General features: G+C 43.6%; 1 protein-coding gene across 1 annotated transcript in view; it reads left to right on the plus strand.

Annotated features, from left to right (window-relative positions):
* csmd3b (CUB and Sushi multiple domains 3b) overlaps window positions 1-19,577 on the plus strand; it is a 2,128,577-nt gene that overhangs the window by 1,942,503 nt on the left and 166,497 nt on the right. The window contains exons 46-47 of the mRNA XM_078541225.1: window positions 5,368-5,481; window positions 13,305-13,493. Of these exons, the coding sequence (XP_078397351.1) occupies window positions 5,368-5,481; window positions 13,305-13,493 (303 nt within the window). The remainder of the gene's footprint in view (window positions 1-5,367; window positions 5,482-13,304; window positions 13,494-19,577) is intronic.

Genomic DNA, 19,577 nt, shown 5'->3' on the forward strand with positions numbered 1-19,577 from the left:
CAAGCGACAGGGAGGTCTGGGTAATGCTTGCGGACAGACCGAAGGTGTTCTGAAAAGCGGTCACCCAGTCTGCGTTTGGTCTCTCCAATGTAGAGGAAACCACATTGGGAGTAACAAATGCAGTAGACTAAGTTGAGGGAAGTGCAAGTGAAATGCTGCTTCACTGGAAAGGGCGGATGCGTGGGAGATGGAGGGGTGGAGATTGGAAGCAAAATTAATAAATTTTTCCAGGTCCCGATGAGAGCATGAAGCAGCACCGAGGTAATCATCGATGTACCGGAGAAAGAGTTGTGGGAGGGGGCCGGAGTAGGACTGGAACAAGGAATGTTCCACATACCCCATAAAGAGACAGGCATAGCTGGGGCCCATGTGGGTACCCATAGCCACACCTTTTATTTGGCGGAAGTGAGAGGAGTTAAAGGAGAAATTGACACTCTGACCCTTCCCTTCCTCGACCTCTCTGTCTCAATTTCTGGTGATAGACTGTCCACCAATATCCATTACAAGCCTACCGACTCCCACAGCTACCTTGACTACAGCTCCTCACACCCTGCTTCCTGTAAGGACTCCATCCCATTCTCTCAGTTCCTTCGCCTCCGCCGCATCTGTTCTGATGATGCTACCTACAAAATCAGTTCCTCTGACACGTCCTCCTTCTTCCTTAACCGAGGTTTTCCACCCACGGGAGTTGACAGGGCCCTCAACCGTGTCCGGCCCATCTCCCGCGCATCCACCCTCACGCCTTCTCCTCCCTCCCAGAAACATGATAGGGTCCCCCTTGTCCTCACTTATCACCCCACCAGCCTCCGCATTCAAAGGATCATCCTCCGCCATTTCCGCCAACTCCAGCATGATGTCACCACCAAACACATCTTCCCTTCACCCCCCCGGCGGCATTCCGTAGGGATCGTTCCCTCCGTGACACCCTGGTCCACTCCTCCATCACCCCCTACTCCTCAACCCCCTCCCACGGCACCTCCCCATGCAAACGCATAAGATGCAACACCTGCCCCTTCACTTCCTCTCTCCTCACCGTCCAAGGGCCCAAACACTCCTTTCAAGTGAAGCAGCATTTCACTTGCACTTCCCTCAACTTAGTCTACTGCATTTGTTGCTCCCAATGCGGTTTCTTCTACATTGGAGAGACCAAACGCAGACTGGGTGACCGCTTTGCAGAACACCTTCGATCTGTCCACAAGCATTACCCAGACCTCCCTGTCGCTTGCCATTTCAACACTCCACCCTGCTCTCTTGCCCACATGTCTGTCCTTGGCTTGCTGCATTGTTCCAGTGAAGCTCAACGCAAACTGGATGAACAGCACCTCATCTTCCGACTAGGCACTTTACAGCCTTCCGGACTGAATATTGAGTTCAACACTCTCCTCCATCCCCACCCCCTTTCCATTTCTTCCCCCTCCTTTTTGTTTTTTCCAATAATTTATATAGATTTTTCTTTTCCCACCTATTTCCATTATTTTTAAATGTATTTCCACCCATCGTTTATCTATATCTTTTATGCCTTTTTAGTCTTATTTCACCCCACCCCCACTAGAGCTATCTGTACCTTGCTTGTCCTGCTCTCCACTCTTAATTAGCACATTCCTTTAGATAATACCACCATCTTCAATACCTCTTTGTTCTTTTGTCTGTGACATTTTTTGGTTATCTCCTCCTATCACTGGCTACTTGTCCCAACAACCCCCCCCCCACCCCCACTTAAACCAGCTTATATTTCACCCCTTTCCTATTTTTACTTAGTTCTGTTGATGGGTCATGAGGACTCAAAACGTCAACTGTGCTCTTCTCCGCCGATGCTGCCTGACCTGCTGAGTTTTTCCAGGTATTTCTGTTTCTCTTTTTGTTCCAGTTGGTTCTGTGTCAGTTGACACTTGGTTAGAAATGGGCCCAGGGTTATAAAGACAGGTACAGATAAAGATGATTGAATTCTCTGTGGAAAACAATAGCTCATGAATCTTTGAAGACTTCAAAGTGTCACAGAATGCAACTAATCAGCTAAATGAGTAAGGTTGTAAGGTTAGAAAAGTCTTCTGAAATTTTGCTTGATCTATGTTTGCTGGAGGCATCCCTATTTTTTGCAGAATCTTTCCTCAAAACATTAAATGGTTTGGGTAGAGTCCTAAATAGAGCAGACTGTAAAAGATCTGTGGTAGGATCGGGATCAATGGGTTAAGGTACCATTTCTCTCTTCATACTTTTTTGTGTACTAATGAAACCATAGAGTCAGTACAAGTCTGTTATTTGTTTTCAACGAAGTTAGCAAATACATTCAACTGAACTAAAATAAATGGGCAACTTGTGATGTTTTCAGAATCTGCTCCTATAGTAAACAGCACACCTGGCATCTTCATTTAAGGATGTACTGATTTGAGCGTGCAATACCACCATTGGGTAGATCTTCACCTTCAATGTCAGAATAGTAATCTGACAGAGGAGATTGCCTGCCGTTTATAATGAATAGACTGAAAATCAAGCAGGTTCTACGAAGGGTGGATGATCGGCTCTGACAAATTATTGACCACAGGGTGAAGATGAAACACTTATATCTGAGTTCCCTTGTAAAGTGAATATTCGCCACAGAATCCTCTGTCTTCAGTATTTATTGAAGGTTGATTTCCTTAGGATATTTTTGCCTGTAATTTTAGATTGTCAGCTGTGTTGATATCCAGACAACAAAAACTTGCATTTATATAGTGCCTTTAACATTGTAAAATATCCCATGATGCTTCCCAGGAGCATATTCAGGCACAATTTGACTGGGGGGTGTTGGGGGGGGTGGATTTTGTGGAGTTGACGGGGATCTCAGCCGCCAGTTGGAGAGATGGCGAGAGACCCGTGTTGATTACTGATGGAAGGCCAGTTGGTGTTACATGCGTATCAGGCGGTTGAATGGTCACCGGCAGGCCTTCCACGGGATCAGGACCCCATGGGTGGGAAGCTCTTTTATGCAGCAACGCTAGCAGGAAGGCTGCTGCAGGGAAGATACCCACCTGAGATCTGGATCTTCATTGGATCCCTGGATTCAGGTGAGTGATGACAGGAGTCAATTCACGGGGTGGGGTGGGGGTCATGGGGAGAGGAGAGTATAGGGGGGTCAGCAGCAATGGCAGGTGGATGGTTCCACAGATCTGCCCACAGAGGTTTGCTCGTTGTGCTCCCCACCTGGTGATAGGGCCGCCTGCTGCTTGTTTAATACCAGCGGTGGCAGGATGAGGCCCTAACTTTGACATTAATTGCCCACTTAAGTGCTTCAATTATCAGTGGAACAGGAAGGTCATCCACAGGGCTTCCCACTATGGACTTAATCAGTGTGGAGATAGAAAGGTAGCGTGGTCCCCACCTGCCATCACTCTGCTCAATTAAATGCCCTCCCTGCCTCCAAACTCATCATGGGAGAGAGCGTAAAATACCGTCTACCATGTTGGGAGCTTTTAGAAAAGGTGAATTTTAAGGAGCAGCTTAAAGAAAGAAAGGGAGGAGAATAGTGAAGCGGTTAATGTCGTATAAAAATAAAAACGGAATTCTGGAAATTTGAAGTAGAACATAATGTATGGAAGAATCAGTTAACGTCTGAAGGAGAAAGCTATATTAATATTTTGAAAGTAATTCTTCATTAGGCCAGCATAGTCAGACTAGAGAAGCGCATTTGAATGAGTTAGAAAGCAACATGAGGAAGGAGAATAATAAGTCAAAGCCAGCAACGTAGATATTTTTTTTTCAGAAGAGATTTAACAGACTATAAACAGATTCTTACAATGCTGGAACAAGATGTAACATGTTTCATGCTGCCTTAGTCAGACATCTGAAAAGCTATTGGAAAGACAAAGGCTGGATATGGATCTGAAATAGATAGGAAAACAATGGAAGCTGAAGGATTCATTTTGAAGAATCCAACAGACAAGGCCATTCGAAGTCGGTATTCAGAGACCTGTACATTGCCTACCAGGAAGATAAGATACTGTTCTTGATGTTTGAGATTTATTGGACCAAACATGGGAAAGTGAGAGCTAATTTATGCTGATGCAAAATTAGAAAAGCCTGAATGTCTATTTATTTGGAGAAACTTGTTGAAAACAATGGCAACAATTTGGACTGTTTGGCAGGTAAATGTAATTTTTTCACAGAACAGGATGAGGAAGGGGAGAAGGGAACATGACAGCTTCATCACTGACTGGTGTAGAGAATCACATTTTATAGATTGTGCAGAGATAAGTGGTAACCTGTTCTCCCAGCTCTGAAAATAAGCAATGCAGTAACTGTTATTTCCTTTAGCTGATAGAACCAACAACAGCAGCTAAAATGTTTTAGTCAAGTTCAATTCACTCATGGTAAATCCTGTCGGATTTCAAGTCTGCAGATACTCTATTGGGGACAGTTTAGAAGTCTGTGGTACAAGATTTTTTTTTAATATAAGTGTGACTTGTGTGTGAAGCAAATTAAAGATAGCACTTTGTAAATGTAACAGTTGAGTACTTGGTGAAAAAAAGCCAAATTACTTTTTACACACAATTTTCTTGAGGGAGTACCCCAAAATTTTATAAAGGACAACTGGAAAGAAATTACATGTCATAAATTGTGTTGTGTTTTTGCTGAATCCCAAACCTCATGAAAATCTACCTCACAATTCCCCAAATGGTTTTGGTCGGCAGTTATATTACTGAGTGGCTAACAAATAGGGTTGCTGTTCTGCATGCATGAAGTCTTGATCCTCAATGGTGACAAATATGTAATTTGAAGAACATCATCTGAACTTGGACTGATGACCTTCAGAAATAGGTCTTGTATTTTTCAGTTGTTCTATTCAAAAAGTGGATTCCCTATTGGGACGGAGGATGTAATCTTTTGCTGCAGCATAGTTTTGTTTTAATGCACTAAATATACCACTAAAATCATTTGTAGAGAAGTACATTGGGATGTTTGACTTGGTTCAGTTTAATTCAGCCAAACTAGTTCGAACTTTGCTCACAGCAACAAAAATGGTTAAAATTACAAGGATGGTTTCTGTAAACATTGATTTGGATTCAGATCTCTTTAGTAATACTAAGTGCCTTTATTTGAAGTCTATTTGATAAAAGTAAATAATGCCAGAAAATTTTACTTCACTCAATGAGAAACATCTAGGGTGGAATTTTACAGCCCCTCCCACCGGTGGGACTTTCTGGACCCGCCAAAGTCAATTGACTTTTGAATGGCTCGCCGCATTTTACGGCTGCGCTCCTGCTGCAACAGTGCCATAAAATTCCACCCCTAGATTCAGGTCATTAGATAAAATTTATTTTATGAAGAGTTTGAAATCACATGTTTAGATTTAAAAACTGAAAGTTAAATATTGTTGTAATTCCCTCACAGGAGACCTCATAAGGTTCCATTGTTTACCAGGATTCACTCTGATTGGTAAGGAAATTCTTACTTGTCGACTAGGAGAACGTTTGCAAATGGATGCTGTTCCTCCATCTTGTGAAGGTTTGTACTTCATATTTATGCATCCATCACAGTCTTTTAATACAATCGCAAATCTATTGTTGCATGTTAACATAAATTATTGATTTCTATCCTATCAAATTTCTAAAAAAAAAGTGTTTGTTGTCCTGATATAAAAAATATAGAGGCTGAAAATTTGGAGTTTTATCTCTCAGGATGCAGTCTTAAATTTGGGTTATTGGCTTGCTCAGGATGAGGCATCAGTGGTGGCCCTTTGATCCACCAACAGAGCTATAAGCAGCATATACCCCTGCTCTAGGGTCACATAGATGTTTTTCCAGGACAAAGAAAATTGGCTTCAGGGGATTTTTGACTATTATGAGAGCCAAAATGTTGGTATAGTGATGCTATTGACACCTTTGGCAAGGTTTGGGGTCTTGCCTAGTGCCTCGGCAGGACTCATGCCAGTTTGTAAAGGATGGAATTTCCATGGCCAGCCAGAAATTTATCTCTGCCCTGCTCCCTTGACAGGAGGGGGGGTGGGGGTGGGGGGGTGCGGAAGAGGAGGGAAAATGGCGAAATGTATCCCAAGATCCCATTGACAGGAAAATAGCTGGAGCTAAAAAAATAGACAGTGGGATTGGGAGGTAGGGATGGGGGCAAAACATCCAGATACAGTTTGATTTTGTCCCATTGGCCCCCTGACCAGAAGTCCTGCTGAGATGCACCTTGGCATGGATCAGAGTTTCCAGCGTAAAGCCCTTTGAGATCAAATGAAAAAAAAAAAATTCTGTTAATATCTGTAGGTTTTTGATTTTGCAGAATTGCAATATTCAACATAAACACAAGTCAAATAAGTTTTTTTTCTCTAACTTGAAAGTTTCTAAGATTTTTTTTGTTGCAAAGGACAGTAATTAGAGCTTCCTGCATCGATTAGCACTTTCTGTAGTTTGCATGATTATTTCTAGCATAACTTTTCATGTCCTCATACTCTTGTCCTAATTAATTGACCTGAAGTCTGTGGTGTTGTTTGTCTAACTAATGAAGCCCCTACACCACTGCTCCTCCATTCCACTTTTCTATTAGCAGAATTCAAACTGCACAGCTAAATTTGATTTAATATGAGTATTTGAAAGCTTGCATAACAAACCTCAGGGTAGAAGACAGAAATTCCAAAATCAATTTCAAGATGCAAACTATAGATTGTACATATTGCAGAAAACAAATAGCAGCTGGATATCTTATTCAATGTCCATTTAACCTTCAGGACATCACAGTTATGTGGCGGACTTGATAATCAATAAAGGCAAAGGGTGGAATCGTCTCACAGTTGCACAAGTGCAATAGTGGGCAGGTTTTACCCACCGGCTGCAATTGCAGCTTTTCACGCCATGTCGTCCCAAACCCGCCGCATTAATTATGCATTCCCGGGATACACGCCGTTTCCATGGCGGACGGACTCCGATTCACCTACCACGCCGAAACCTCGCTGCATCACCACGCCAGGCACCACATTTAAAGTACAGCCGCGCTCAGTGTTTCCAGCCCAGGACTGCAACAAAGAATACATGGCCATGAAAGGCAAGAAGATTGCAGCCCTTGAACGCCTCTTGGACGCCATGGAGGCTCGCTGTAATGTCCTTTAGCCCCACTCTGGCTGCAGGAGGGGCAGCAACATTACCACTGCAGCTTGGTAAGCAATGACAATGGGGGTCAGCGCCAATGCTGCACTGAAGAGGTTGGCAATCCAATGCAGATAGAGGATGAATGATCTCATCCATGCTGCCAGGGTATGGCATCATCTCATCAATCTAAACTCACACACTCAAGCCCATCACACATTCACTGGCATCTCACTCACTGTCAGATCAAGGAACATCACCACCCATCTCACACACATACCCTCACATGTCCATCTGGCCTCATCTCTTCTGGAGACTGCCTCCTCAGCCCGCACCCTCTTGAGGCCACTTGCACAGATCAACATTTGCCCCCCCATACACACCCTGGGATACCCTCCTTCCACAGTACAGCCCTCGTCATGCAGCCTCTTCCCTTGTCTGAGGCCACTTCTCCCCCTTCCCAAAGCAAGCCCTAGCCCTGCAGTCATTGAAAAGCCACTCACATATGGCTGATCTGGTAGGTAGGGACCTGCCCGTGAGCCCTGCAAAAAGTGATGTGACGCTGTCTGTGAAGCCTGGTGCTGATGACTGTGAGTGCTGATCAAAGCAAGGTAGGCAAACAAACCTTGAAGTCCCAAGCAAAGTGCTGGCCACAAAGTACAGGCCTTGGGCTGACTCATCCATGCCCACTGATGTCGGGCATGTTCAGTGGTGTGAGCAGACAATATGGTGAGAATACCAAAAATCGGTTTCACAACGTCATGAAACCAGTTTGCAATCGTCCACTCAGCCCGTCGATGGTGGCCTGCGTTCCCCGCCATCGGACGTTGGGAACCTCATTGTAATACATCAGCATATCATTATAAGGCCAGCCCGCCGGACTTATCCCTGCCCACTGGATCGTCTGCCCACATCGACGGGAAAACACGCAAGTGCAGAACACGTCTTGGCAACTGTGACATGCAGAAGTCGGGACTTACTACCAGACCTTTCTCGGACATCCGAGAGCAGAAGATGCTGGAGCCCAACAGCAATGAGATCCTGGAGTTCATGGAATGCAGTGTAGATTTTCGTGGACATGGCTCTGCTGTGAAGCAGCGCGCAGAGGTTAAAAAGTCACCGTTGATGCTCACAACAGATGGTGGGGGGAGGAGGGGGTAACAGGGAGAAGATGGCGACTGGCAGGTAGGTGTACGGGGAGTGGAAGATGTAAGGCAAGGAGTCCGGATACAGGAAGGAGTCCAGAGAGGGGAGGGAGTCCAGGTGGAGGAAGGAGTGTGGAGATGGGAGGGAGCCCGGCGGGGGGGAGGAAGGAGTGCGGAGAGAGGAAGGAGTCCAGGGGGAGGAAGGAGTGCGGAGAGGGAAGGGAGTCCAGGGGGAGGAAGGAATGCTGAGAGGGGAGGGATTAAGGGTGGAGGAAGAAGTAAGGGTGGAGGAAGAAGTGAGGGTGTCCGAGGGACTCAGGAAGGGGGAAGGAGTAAGGCTTGAGGAAGAAGTGAGACTGGAGGAAGAGGTAAGGCTGGAGGAAGGAGTCAGGAGGGTGGAAAGACTAAGAGTGGTAGAAGAAGCAAGGGTGTCAGAGGGAGTCAGGAGTGAGGGGCAAGGGGTTTCCAGGGGGAAGGGGTCTGGAGAGGGGAAGGGGTTCCAGGAGAATAGGGGTCCAGCGGGGGGATGTCCAGGCGAATGTGTGAGGGAGAGGTCTGATGGGTCCATGACTGCCTCTTGGGGAGCGCACTGACGGTGGGCATGGCATGAAGGAATGGTGAGAATGACTGAGGGCAGAGTGAGGCGGTAGGGTGGGAGAGTGAGGGTTCGATGGTAACAGCAGAAGGGATGGTGAGGGTGGTTGTTGGGGTCTCAAAGGCAGACACGGACCCTGGGGGTGGGAAGGAGAAGGTCAGGGAGGTGAATGTGGATGGGAGTGGGATTTCCAGGAAGAAAGGGAAAGTGCACCTTCACCTGGACTTCACCGGAGGAAAAGGGTTGTGGTGGTAGGTCACGGAGGGGAGGTGGAATGTGATACCAGGGGAGTTAACTTTGATAGGGGAAAGGAAATGGGTGACTGGGGGAGAATAAAAGACGGGGGAGCGCACAAAAATCCGAATCCAGACCATGCTGTCCAAATTGAAAGTGATATGATAGTCGTGGTGGACGAGATCAGGTGCTGCATGGGAGTGTGATCATTGGGTGGGCAGAGATGCAGGTCAGCTCAGATGGACAACTGAAAGCAAACCCTAGCTGGCAGCGTTCAAAATGCTCGGGACATTGTGGTGAGTATGATATGTAAAGTATCTGCGTACATGGGAGAGTGCTTTCACAAGGTTCCAAAATGCCCTGCCACATACACACACACACTTCTCCCTCCAGAATCACGAGTTCGCCATCTGCTCCCTCTGCAGTGTCAGAGGACAAGGTTGAGGGGCTCACAGGTAAAGGGGACTCAGAGGGAGAGGACAGCCTCTGAGATTCCTGAGTGGATGACCCAGGAATGTCCAGCAGCCACTCCTCCTCCCTTCAGGTGACCGGGGCCCCAGCCTGGCTCCTTGAAGAAGCACCTGGAGGGACGTCGAAGTGCCCGTTTCCCTTTCGCGTTGCCACTGCAGGATCTCACCCGTGGCTCCCACAATGGGGTGCAGGTCTGCACACATCTCCGCATTCTGCTGGACCATATCATCTGCCATCCTCCTCATGGAGGCCTCCATATGTGCACACGTGGGCACCACTTCATCAGAGAGCAGGTGCATGCACTCCTCTGCCTCGAGTGCCACTCTGCTGAGGGTTTCCAACAGCTCCACGTGATGTTCCCCTGCCTTCTGCTGACTCTCCAGGATGAGTTGGAAGGCCAAATCCAGAGGCTTATCATCTGACTCGGACATCACAGATGCCTGATCCCCAGCAGTCTTCCAAGTGCCGGTGAGCTAGCACAAACCTGCCTCCTGCTACTGCGGACATGTGTCCATGCGGTGACCACCAGATTGTGAACCTGCTCCAGATCTAGATTCCACTGAGGTGTGTGTCTCTGCGCTGGTGGGGGGTGTGGGTAAGCACTGTGAGGGGTCTTCCAGGCTACTTATTTCCAGCTCTTCAATGAAGGAGGTGGAGGTGAGGACGTGGCTGGAGCTGAGGGACTGGCTGGCTGAGGGTGTCATTTGGCAGAGCTCCCTGTGAACCAAAGTAGAGATAATTCAGAAATCTGGAGTGCAAAGGGACTTGGGAGTCCTAGTCCAGGATTCTCTTAAGGTTAACTTGCAGGTTGAGTCGGTAGTTAGGAAGGCAAATGCAATGTTGGCATTTATTTCGAGAGGACTAGGATATAAAAGCAGGGATGTGCTGCTGAGGCTTTATAAGGCTCTGGTCAGACCACATTTAGAATATTGTGAGCAATTTTGGGCCCCGTATCTCAGGAAGGATGTTCTGGCTCTGGAGAGGGTCCAGAGAAGGTTCACGAGAACGATCCCAGGAATGAAAAGCTTAACATATGAGGAACGTTTGAGGACCCTGGGTCTATACTCAATGGAGTTTAGAAGGATGAGGGGGTATCTGATTGAAACTTACAGAATACTGAAAGACCTGGATGGAGTGGACGTGGGGAAGATGTTTCCATTAGTAGGAGAGACTAGGACCTGAGGGCACAGCCTCAGAGTAAAGGGAAGACCTTTTAGAACAGAGATGAGGAGAAACTTCTTTAGCCAGAGAGTGGTGAATCTATGGAATTCATTGCAACAGAAGGCTGTGGAGACCAGGTCATTGAGTGTATTTAAGACGGAGATAGATAGGTTCTTGATTGGTAAGGGGATCAATGGTTACGGGGAGAAGGCGGGAGAACGGGGTTGAGAAACTTATCAGCCATGATTGAATGGCAGAGCAGACTCGATGGGCTAAATGGCCTAATTTCTGCTCCTATGTCTTATGGTCTTTTAAGTAGTGCATGGCAGCAGAGTCAAAAGCAGGAGAGAGAACACTCACATTTGTGTTGAGAGAGGAATGATGTAGTGCAGGATCCTTACGAGGGTGTTCACAGCCTACCTCACTGTCACCGCAGGCACAGTCCACATCCTCACCAGTCAGTGTGATGGCACACTCCTCAAAGTGAGTGAGGGGCCTAATGTGGATCACTCCACCCCTAGTCTTGGATCTCTACCTGCTGATGAGAGCGGGCTTCTCCTGCATGAAAACAGATGGAGAGAGTGTGAGTGGGACACATGTTACTGCATGGAATGTTTGCGTGGTGAGCGGAGCCATGGACAGGATGAGGATGTGAGCTTGAGAGGGTATAAGCCTGATGGAAATGTGAGGGTGTGAGCGAGAGTTAGGGTGTTGTCCTTTGAGGTGTGAGATGGATGTGTGATGGGTTTGTCAGTGTGAATTGAGAGTAGTGAGAAGAGTGAATTACCTTGGTGGAATGGATGAGACGATTCATCCTTTTTTGACACCCGGTGGCTGTCCTCTTTTGCAGAGCATTGGCGCTGACCACCACTGCCACCGCCTCCCATGCTGGGTTAGTGAGGTTGCTGCCCATCCTGCAGCCAGAGGGGGGTAGAAGACATGACAGTGAGCTTCCACTGTGTCCAAAAGGCGCTGGAGGGACACGTTATTGAACCTGGGGCTGCAGTCTTTCCGGGCCACCCTGTCTTCTTTGCAAGAGTCATGGGTTGGAAGCACTGAGAGGTGTGCACACAACTGGTCTTTAAATATGGTACCTGGCATGATGAAGCAGCAAGGTGATGGTGTGGCACACGAATGAAAGCCCACCCGCCATGGAAACAACGTGTTTCCAGGGAATATATAATTAATGCGACGGATTTGGGACGATATGGTGTGAAAAGCTGTCATTGCGGCCGGCGGATAAGACATTGTTTTATCCATCCGCTGCCGCACTTAATGCAAATTTGGGATGATTCCACCCTTTATATATGTTGTTGTGAAACACGAGGGCGTGTTTCCCCACCAACGTGGATCTAGTGGATGAGTCTGGCGGGCTGGCCTTATAATGATGAGGTTCCCAATGTCTGATGGCGGGAAACGTGATCCGCCATCAATGGGCTGAGTGGACAATCGCGAACTGGTTTCATAATGTTGAGAAACCAATTTTTGGCCTTCTCGCCACATTGTCCGCTCACTCCACTGAACACACCCGACGCCAACCGGCACGGGCGATTCCACCCATAGTATTTCCTGCTATCAGTCACATAAAAGTTTAGGGGCTCAATGGTTAACAAAATTATGTTCATTTCCAGTCAATACAATAGAGCCTTTAAATTCCTTGTTATTGGCTCAGTTATCTACAACACTTCATTGATTTTCCACCTGTAAAAATTTTAGTTGTGTATATACTGGAAAGAAAAATGTAACAACATTTCTTTGGTTTGAGATAACATTAGTAAACAACAATTGCTTCTCCCTTCTCATCTTTGATATCACGAGCTTGGTAGTGAAGGGATCAGAAGGCACACTCATGTTTGATAAGATTGTGGAAGCATCCTGCACACATGACTGTGGTTATTGATATTAATGTGCATTCGCTGGACTGAGCAGATGCTACAGGTATTTTTCTTGACTATGTTCATGATATTCACTCTTAAATTAAAGACCGCTTATCAGGAATCGCATTCCTAGGAAAAAAACCGTTGAGTGACACAGGGCACAAAATGTCAAGGTTTGATACTCCTGACTCAATACATCCAGTAAACTACTAAATATTATTGCATATAACCTCAATATCATGCATTATATTGTAGGATGAAATATGAGAGTGTTTTAGATATATTGAGAATTCTTTCCTCCAGTTATTAATGTAAGCGCAAAGGTTGGTGTGCGTATAAAGCACAGAAACCCATTTTACACTCACAGAGGCAGTAGTGACTGAAGGAAAGTAAATCCAATTGTGTGTGCTCTTCTCCATCACTGCCATGAATTCTTCAATAAAGAATTGACTAAAGGCCTAAATACGTAAGATAATTCTTGAAACTTCCAACTTTATCCCAACAGAAAAATACATCACTACTTTTTAGTCCATGCAGCCCATATAAAATAAATGTTTAGTCAAAATGAATAAAAACGATATTAGAATATATCATTGTACGCATTTATATTTTACTGCATTGTAAATACAAGAACATTATCCTCTAGGCTTATCCTGTAGCTGAAGTTCTCATTTAGCTTATTCACAAGAGAAAGTATACTGAAAAGATGTTCACGTAGGCGTTTAAAGATAATTGTTGCTTGTTTCTGTTTTATTTCCAGTGCTGTGCCCAGTTAATGAGATGCGAACTGACTCGACAGGTGTCATATTGAGTCCTGGTTACCCAGACAGCTACCCTAACTTCCAGACCTGTGCTTGGAGCATTATTGTGGAAAAGGGTTACAACATCACCTTATTCTTCGAGTTTTTCCAGACAGAGAAAGAGTTTGATGAGCTAGAGGTTTTTGATGGTAACTTAAAAATTGCCATAAATGGCGTTCAAGATCCATTTACCTGCACACATAGCTTCATTTTTTCAGTTGCCTTTAAATTCATTTCCATGCATCAATGTGATATTTTGGTAGTATCAAAAAGTATTATCTAGAACCTTCCAAGAGATAGATATTCTATATTGAATTGTTTTCCACCCACCCACACTCCAGATTTCTTTGCTAGAAAATTCCTGAGCCATAAAGGAGAACTCAGAAACTACCAATTTATCCAAATTTATCCCCAAAATAGCATTATTTTATAATTAAAACCAAAAATACTAATAACACTAGTCAGGCCAGGCAACACCTGTGGAAAGAGAAAGGTAGGATTAACATTTCAGGTCAATGAATTAACATTTCATTAGGAACTCATGGGCAACATTTTCCCCCCGTCGGGAGCGGGCGCAGGCGCGGGCGGGCAGGTTCGGCGCGCCGCCATTTTACATGGGTGGGCTATGTGCTCCCTGTGCGGGCGGTGGGGGGGATTCTCTGAGACAGGTGTGCGCTCTTTCGCTGCTTCAGGGAGATCAGCTCAGGTTTGAAACATTAAATAAAGATGAAAAAAAAAATGTTGCTGCCATGTCCCCTCATGTGACACTGCCACATGAGTTGGGACATGTCCATAACTTTTATTTTAAAATATTCTGAAATTCTTAAATCCCTCATGAAACCTCATCCCGCCCATGGGATGAGGTTTCATGCTTTTTCAGAAGCCCGCCAGAGCTCCCGGCCTGCCCACCAACCTTAAGGTTGGACAGGCAGGTCCATTAATGATTTCAATTACTTTTTTAATGGCCTTTTTTATAGGCTGTTGACAGGTTGGCAGGCGTGCAGCCGACACAACTGCGCGCCTACTGACCTGAGTTTGTAAATCACGCGGGGTGACGTTGGGATGCCCGCCCGACGTCACCCTGCGTCGGCGAGCATGCCCCACCCCCCGCTCAGCGACCGGAGGATGCAGCCCCATGATATCCTGGTACGTGACTTGCTGTATTCCAATTAGTTAATATTAAACTCTACCTGGAATGAATGCTTTCTTTAATTTTCTGAAGTCAAGTGCAAATACTTAATTGAATGGTTTTCTCAGCTATGTCTGAAAAAAATCTGATTCGGAACCCTAAATAGTTAGTTTATCAGCAGTTGGCTCTCCAGTGAATAGCCAAAGTTAGAGAATGTGACACACACATTTGAAAAATTCTCTTTGTAGCCACAAATTCTTTGAACTTCATAAAATGTTCAGAGAAGGTAAACACAAATTCTTTGTCTTATGCCACATCTCCTGCAGAGAGACCATTTTGATGATCTATTCATTGCAATTTTGATTCGTTTGAATTTTCAAAATTCAAGTCCCAATAGTGCCGGCCTGATAACACAGAGAAGAAAGCAGACAGAATTTCACTGGGTGACAATTACAGGATGATGCCTATGTTATCACTTACTGCAGTTTACGTGGAATTGATAAAGTTATCTAAACTCACAAATCATTATGCACAGACGGTTAGTAGCCTGAAGCCGAATTTAAAAGAACTAAAATATCATAATTTGAATATCTTGTGCACCCCACTGCCAATCTACCACAGCATGATATGATCTCTCAACCTCAGAAAGTCTGCTAGGATCAGTGGGAGAAGCTCTTCGCTGTATGATTGCAGTTTGCTGGGATCGGAAGCTTGCCAAGTTTTTCATACTAATTTCCTGAACAATTGAGTTAAAGTCTCGCCAGAGTCAAATTGACCTTTTGTAACAAATAGTGTATTGGCCTCATTCATTCAAAGGTACTTTTACATTATTAGTTATCAGGCCATCATACCCTTTGTTACAGTAACACTGCCAGAACCCTGTAGAAATTCAATCCGAGAAACTTTTAGGTCTACTTGAGAGGACAGATGAGGCCTCGGTTTCATCTAAAGACAGCATCTCTGACAACGGAATACTATCTCAGGACTGAACCGAAGTATCAGTGGAGATTATGTGGTCAAGTCCTTGGTTGCAACTTGATCTCAAATCTACTGTCTCTGATACTTGAGTGCTGCTATTTAGCCAAATCTAATAGATGAATATGTTAACACTTGTAACGTATTATTTCATAGTTAATTTCTGGGCATTGTCTCCTATTTCATGTTGCAATGCCAAAGAGTTCGTAAAAATGATGGGCGGCAAGGCATTAAAATATGGCGATATATCTGAATTGTTACACAAGGTATTTGAATTGTGAAACTTAACATACATTCCTGCTGCAACAAACATCAAATAAAATCTGACTCATTATCTGAAGAGCATTTACTCTAAACTAAACTTACAATTTGAAAAAATAATCCTATATTAAAAATGTATTAGAACAGTGACTACACTTCAAAAGTCTTTAATTGGCTATAAAGCACTTTGGGATGTCCTGAGATCATGAAAGGCACTATGTAAATGCAAGTATTTTGTTTTTTGTGTATTATCATAAAAATTTCTTGCAAATTTTGTTTGGCAATAACTAGACTATATTTGTGGCTAGGTACAAGGGCCATTCTTGTCAGCATTAATGCATCATTTGATGTAATACGGGAATAAGCTGATATTTTTGCTTGCCCAATCACTACAATACTACAGATCCTAGCATTTGGACCATTTTAGTGAGGAAGGGGTATTACATAAGAAAGGAGTACTGAGGTCTCCAGTTTCCTTCTCTGCAGTTGATACCAGCTGAAAGTGAGTGTCAACAAAATGAAAGGTCAGAATTTTTCCATTGAACAAATATAATAGCCTGATATCTGCCCCACTGTACAATAGAAGTACAAGTAGATTTTTCTTGTTTGAATAATGAGTGTTTTTCATGAGAGTCTAGCATTTTTTTCTTCTGCTTTGTGCCTGATGTTCAATTTTCTTCTAACACCAATTTCCACTTGGCCATTTCAATATAGCCACATAATTCAAATAAATTGAAAATGCTGGGTAATGGTTGGGAGAGGAAATTCTTTCCTGCCCAGCTACAAAAAAAAGGCTACTTTACATTGTGAACTGGACATATAGTGAGTACAGTAAGATGAAAATTCAGCATATTATGGTTTGTAGAATTGTGTGAAACTTTGCTCTAAGTACAGATGAGAAAAATTATGGGTAGAATAGGACTGTTGTAATCCTAACTAGATTTCAGTGGAACCTGAGAAAACAATTACGTATTTGCAATTAAAGAGAGACAAACAATATGAGCAACTTTCTACATTAAGCTATCCGTTTAAGTACATTTAAAACACATTTCCACATGTACTAAAAGAGTATTTCAAATGTTAATTTTTTCTGCAGTGAACAGTATGATAATTTAGCTCTGCTGGGTATTGAAATGTATGAGTTTACATAATTCTACAGCTCCCTTAATTGTGTGCACATCTCTATGGGATGTCATATTGAGTTTGAAGTATGAAACCTAACTGAAATTGACCATCTTATCAAAGATTAGAGGCTACATTGCCACAAGGAAATTAGGTTAAAGGATAGGACAGTAGAGATGAAGTGGCAGACATTTAAGGAGAATTTCATAACACTCAGCAAAGATTCAGTGCAGTGAGAAAGAAAGACTCCAGGAGAACGATGTACCATTTGTGGTTAACTAAGGAAGTTAAAAATAGTAAAAAAGTATACAATTCTGCGAAGATTAGTGGTAGGTCAGATTGGCCATAATTTAAAAACCAGTAAAGAATGACTGAAAAAATAATAAGGAAGAAATTAAAGTATGAGAGAAAGTTATATAGAAATATAAAAACAGATAGTAAGAGTTTCTATAATTAATTAAAAAAGGAAAAGAGTAATTAACGGGAGCTTTGGTCCTCGAGAGAGTGAGAATGGAGAATTAATAATGGGAAATAAGGAAATGGTGGAAGCGTTCTGTGTCTTCACTGTAAAGCCACAAATAATATCCTAGAAATACTTGTAAATCGAGAGGTGAAAGGAAGGGAGGAACTTAAAACAACTATAATCACCTGGGAAAGGGTACTGAGAAAACTATTGAGAACTAAAGGCTGAGAAGTCCCCAGGACTTGATGGCCTGCATCCTAGGGTCTTAAAAGAAGTGGCTGCAGAGACAGTAGATGCATTGTTTGTAATTTTCAAAAATTCCCTAGATTTCAGAAAGTTCCAATCAGATTGGAAAATAGAAAATGATGGGAGGGAGACTGAAAGCCGGAGACCACAAGTCAGTTAACCTAACATATGCCATAGGAAAAATGCTCGAATCTGTTATTAATGAGTTTATAGCAGGACGCTTAGAAAATCTTAATTCAATCAGGCAGAGTCAACATGGTTTTGTGACTAATTTATTTGAGCTCTTTGAGGAAGTAACAAGCCACATGGATAAAGGGGAACCTGTGGATGTGGTGTACTTTGATTTCTAAAAGGCATTTGATAAGGTGCCGCATCAAAATCCACACAAAGTAAGAGCTCACAGGCTAGGGAGAAACATATTAACATGGATAGAGGATTGGTTAGCTAACAGCAAACAGAGAGTAGGAATACATGGGTCATTTTCAGGTTAGCAAGCTGTAACTAGTGGAGGGCCACAGGGATTAGTGCTGGGGCATCAGCCATTTACAATCTAGATCAATGATTTGGATGAAAGGATGGAATGTATGGTTGCTAAATTTGCTGATGACACAAAAGATAGGAGAAGAGGATATAAGTCTGCAAAGGGATATAGATAGGTTAACTTAGCGGGCAAAAATTTGTGGGAAAATGTGAACTTGTCACTTTGGCAGGAAGAATAGAAAATAATTATATTGTTTAAATGAAGAAAGGTTTCAAAATTCTGCAGTACAGAGGGATCTGGGTGTCCTGGTACATAAATCACAAAAACTTGGTATGCAGGCACAGCAAGTGATAAGAAGACAAATGGAATGTTAGCATTTGTTGCAAGGGGAATTGAGTATAAAAGTGGGGAAGTTTTGTTACAGTTGTGCAGGGCATTGGTGAGACCTCATCTGGAGTACTGTGTATAGCTTTGGTCTCCTTACTTGAGAAAGGATATAATTGCATTAAAAACAGTTCAGAGAAGGTGCACTCTACCGATTGCTGGGATGAGGGGTTTATCTTATGACGAAAGGTTGGGCAATATGGGCTTGTATCCAATGGAGTTGAGTAGAATGAGAGATGATCTTATTGAAACATATAAGATCCTGAGGGGACTTGACAGTGTGGATGCGAAGAGGACATTTCCCCTTACAGGAGCTGCTAGAACTAACTAGGGGATACAGTTTAAAAATGAGGGATCTCTCATTCAAGATAGAGATGAGGAGAATTTTTTTCTCTCAGAGAGCCATTAGTCCATGGAGTTCTCTTCCCCAGAGAGCAGTGGAAGCAGGGTTATTGAATATTTTTAAGGCTGAGTTTGATAGATTCTTGATTGACAATGGAGTCAGAGGTTATAAAGGGTAGACAGGAAAGTAGAGTTGAGGTCACAATCAGATCAGGCATGCTCTTATTAAATGGCAGAACAGGTTTGAGGGACTGAATGGCCTACTCCTGCTCCTAATTCATATGTAAGAACATCATTCTTGAACTATGGATTTGAATTTTCCACACAAATCCAGATTTTCAAGTTTCGGTAGAATTGAATTCGATGTCCGAATTATGAAACTTGAATATTACTAAGACTATATTTATATAGTAAAAACACTTCTAGGTAATACTGGTGACAACACAAACATAAGCACATTCATACTATTTTCAATGTACAGTTGATCACAAGCAATATTGTTGACTTTTTCATTTTTGACTGCATATCTTCCCCATTGTGTAGTGAAAAGGACAGCAGTGTTGAACAACTTCCTGCTGACCTTCTGTGGCCAACAAAATGGTAGTCAGCAATATTAGTATGTACTAATATTACCTTGTTTTTATTATAGGATTGCATTTAAAGGAGAACTGTAGGGTTAATAGATAAAGAAAGTAAAAATGATTTTGTTCCATGATTGATTATGATCCATTTCATAATTTTGTAAGAACAAAGGACTGAATTTTTACCCTCCAATGGAAGAGATCACAGAAGCAGGCGGGTGTGTAAATTCATGCTGCCAGACAGCATGC

This window comes from Cetorhinus maximus, chromosome 4 (assembly GCF_964194155.1).
Source record: "Cetorhinus maximus chromosome 4, sCetMax3.hap1.1, whole genome shotgun sequence".
NCBI lineage: Eukaryota > Metazoa > Chordata > Chondrichthyes > Lamniformes > Cetorhinidae > Cetorhinus > Cetorhinus maximus.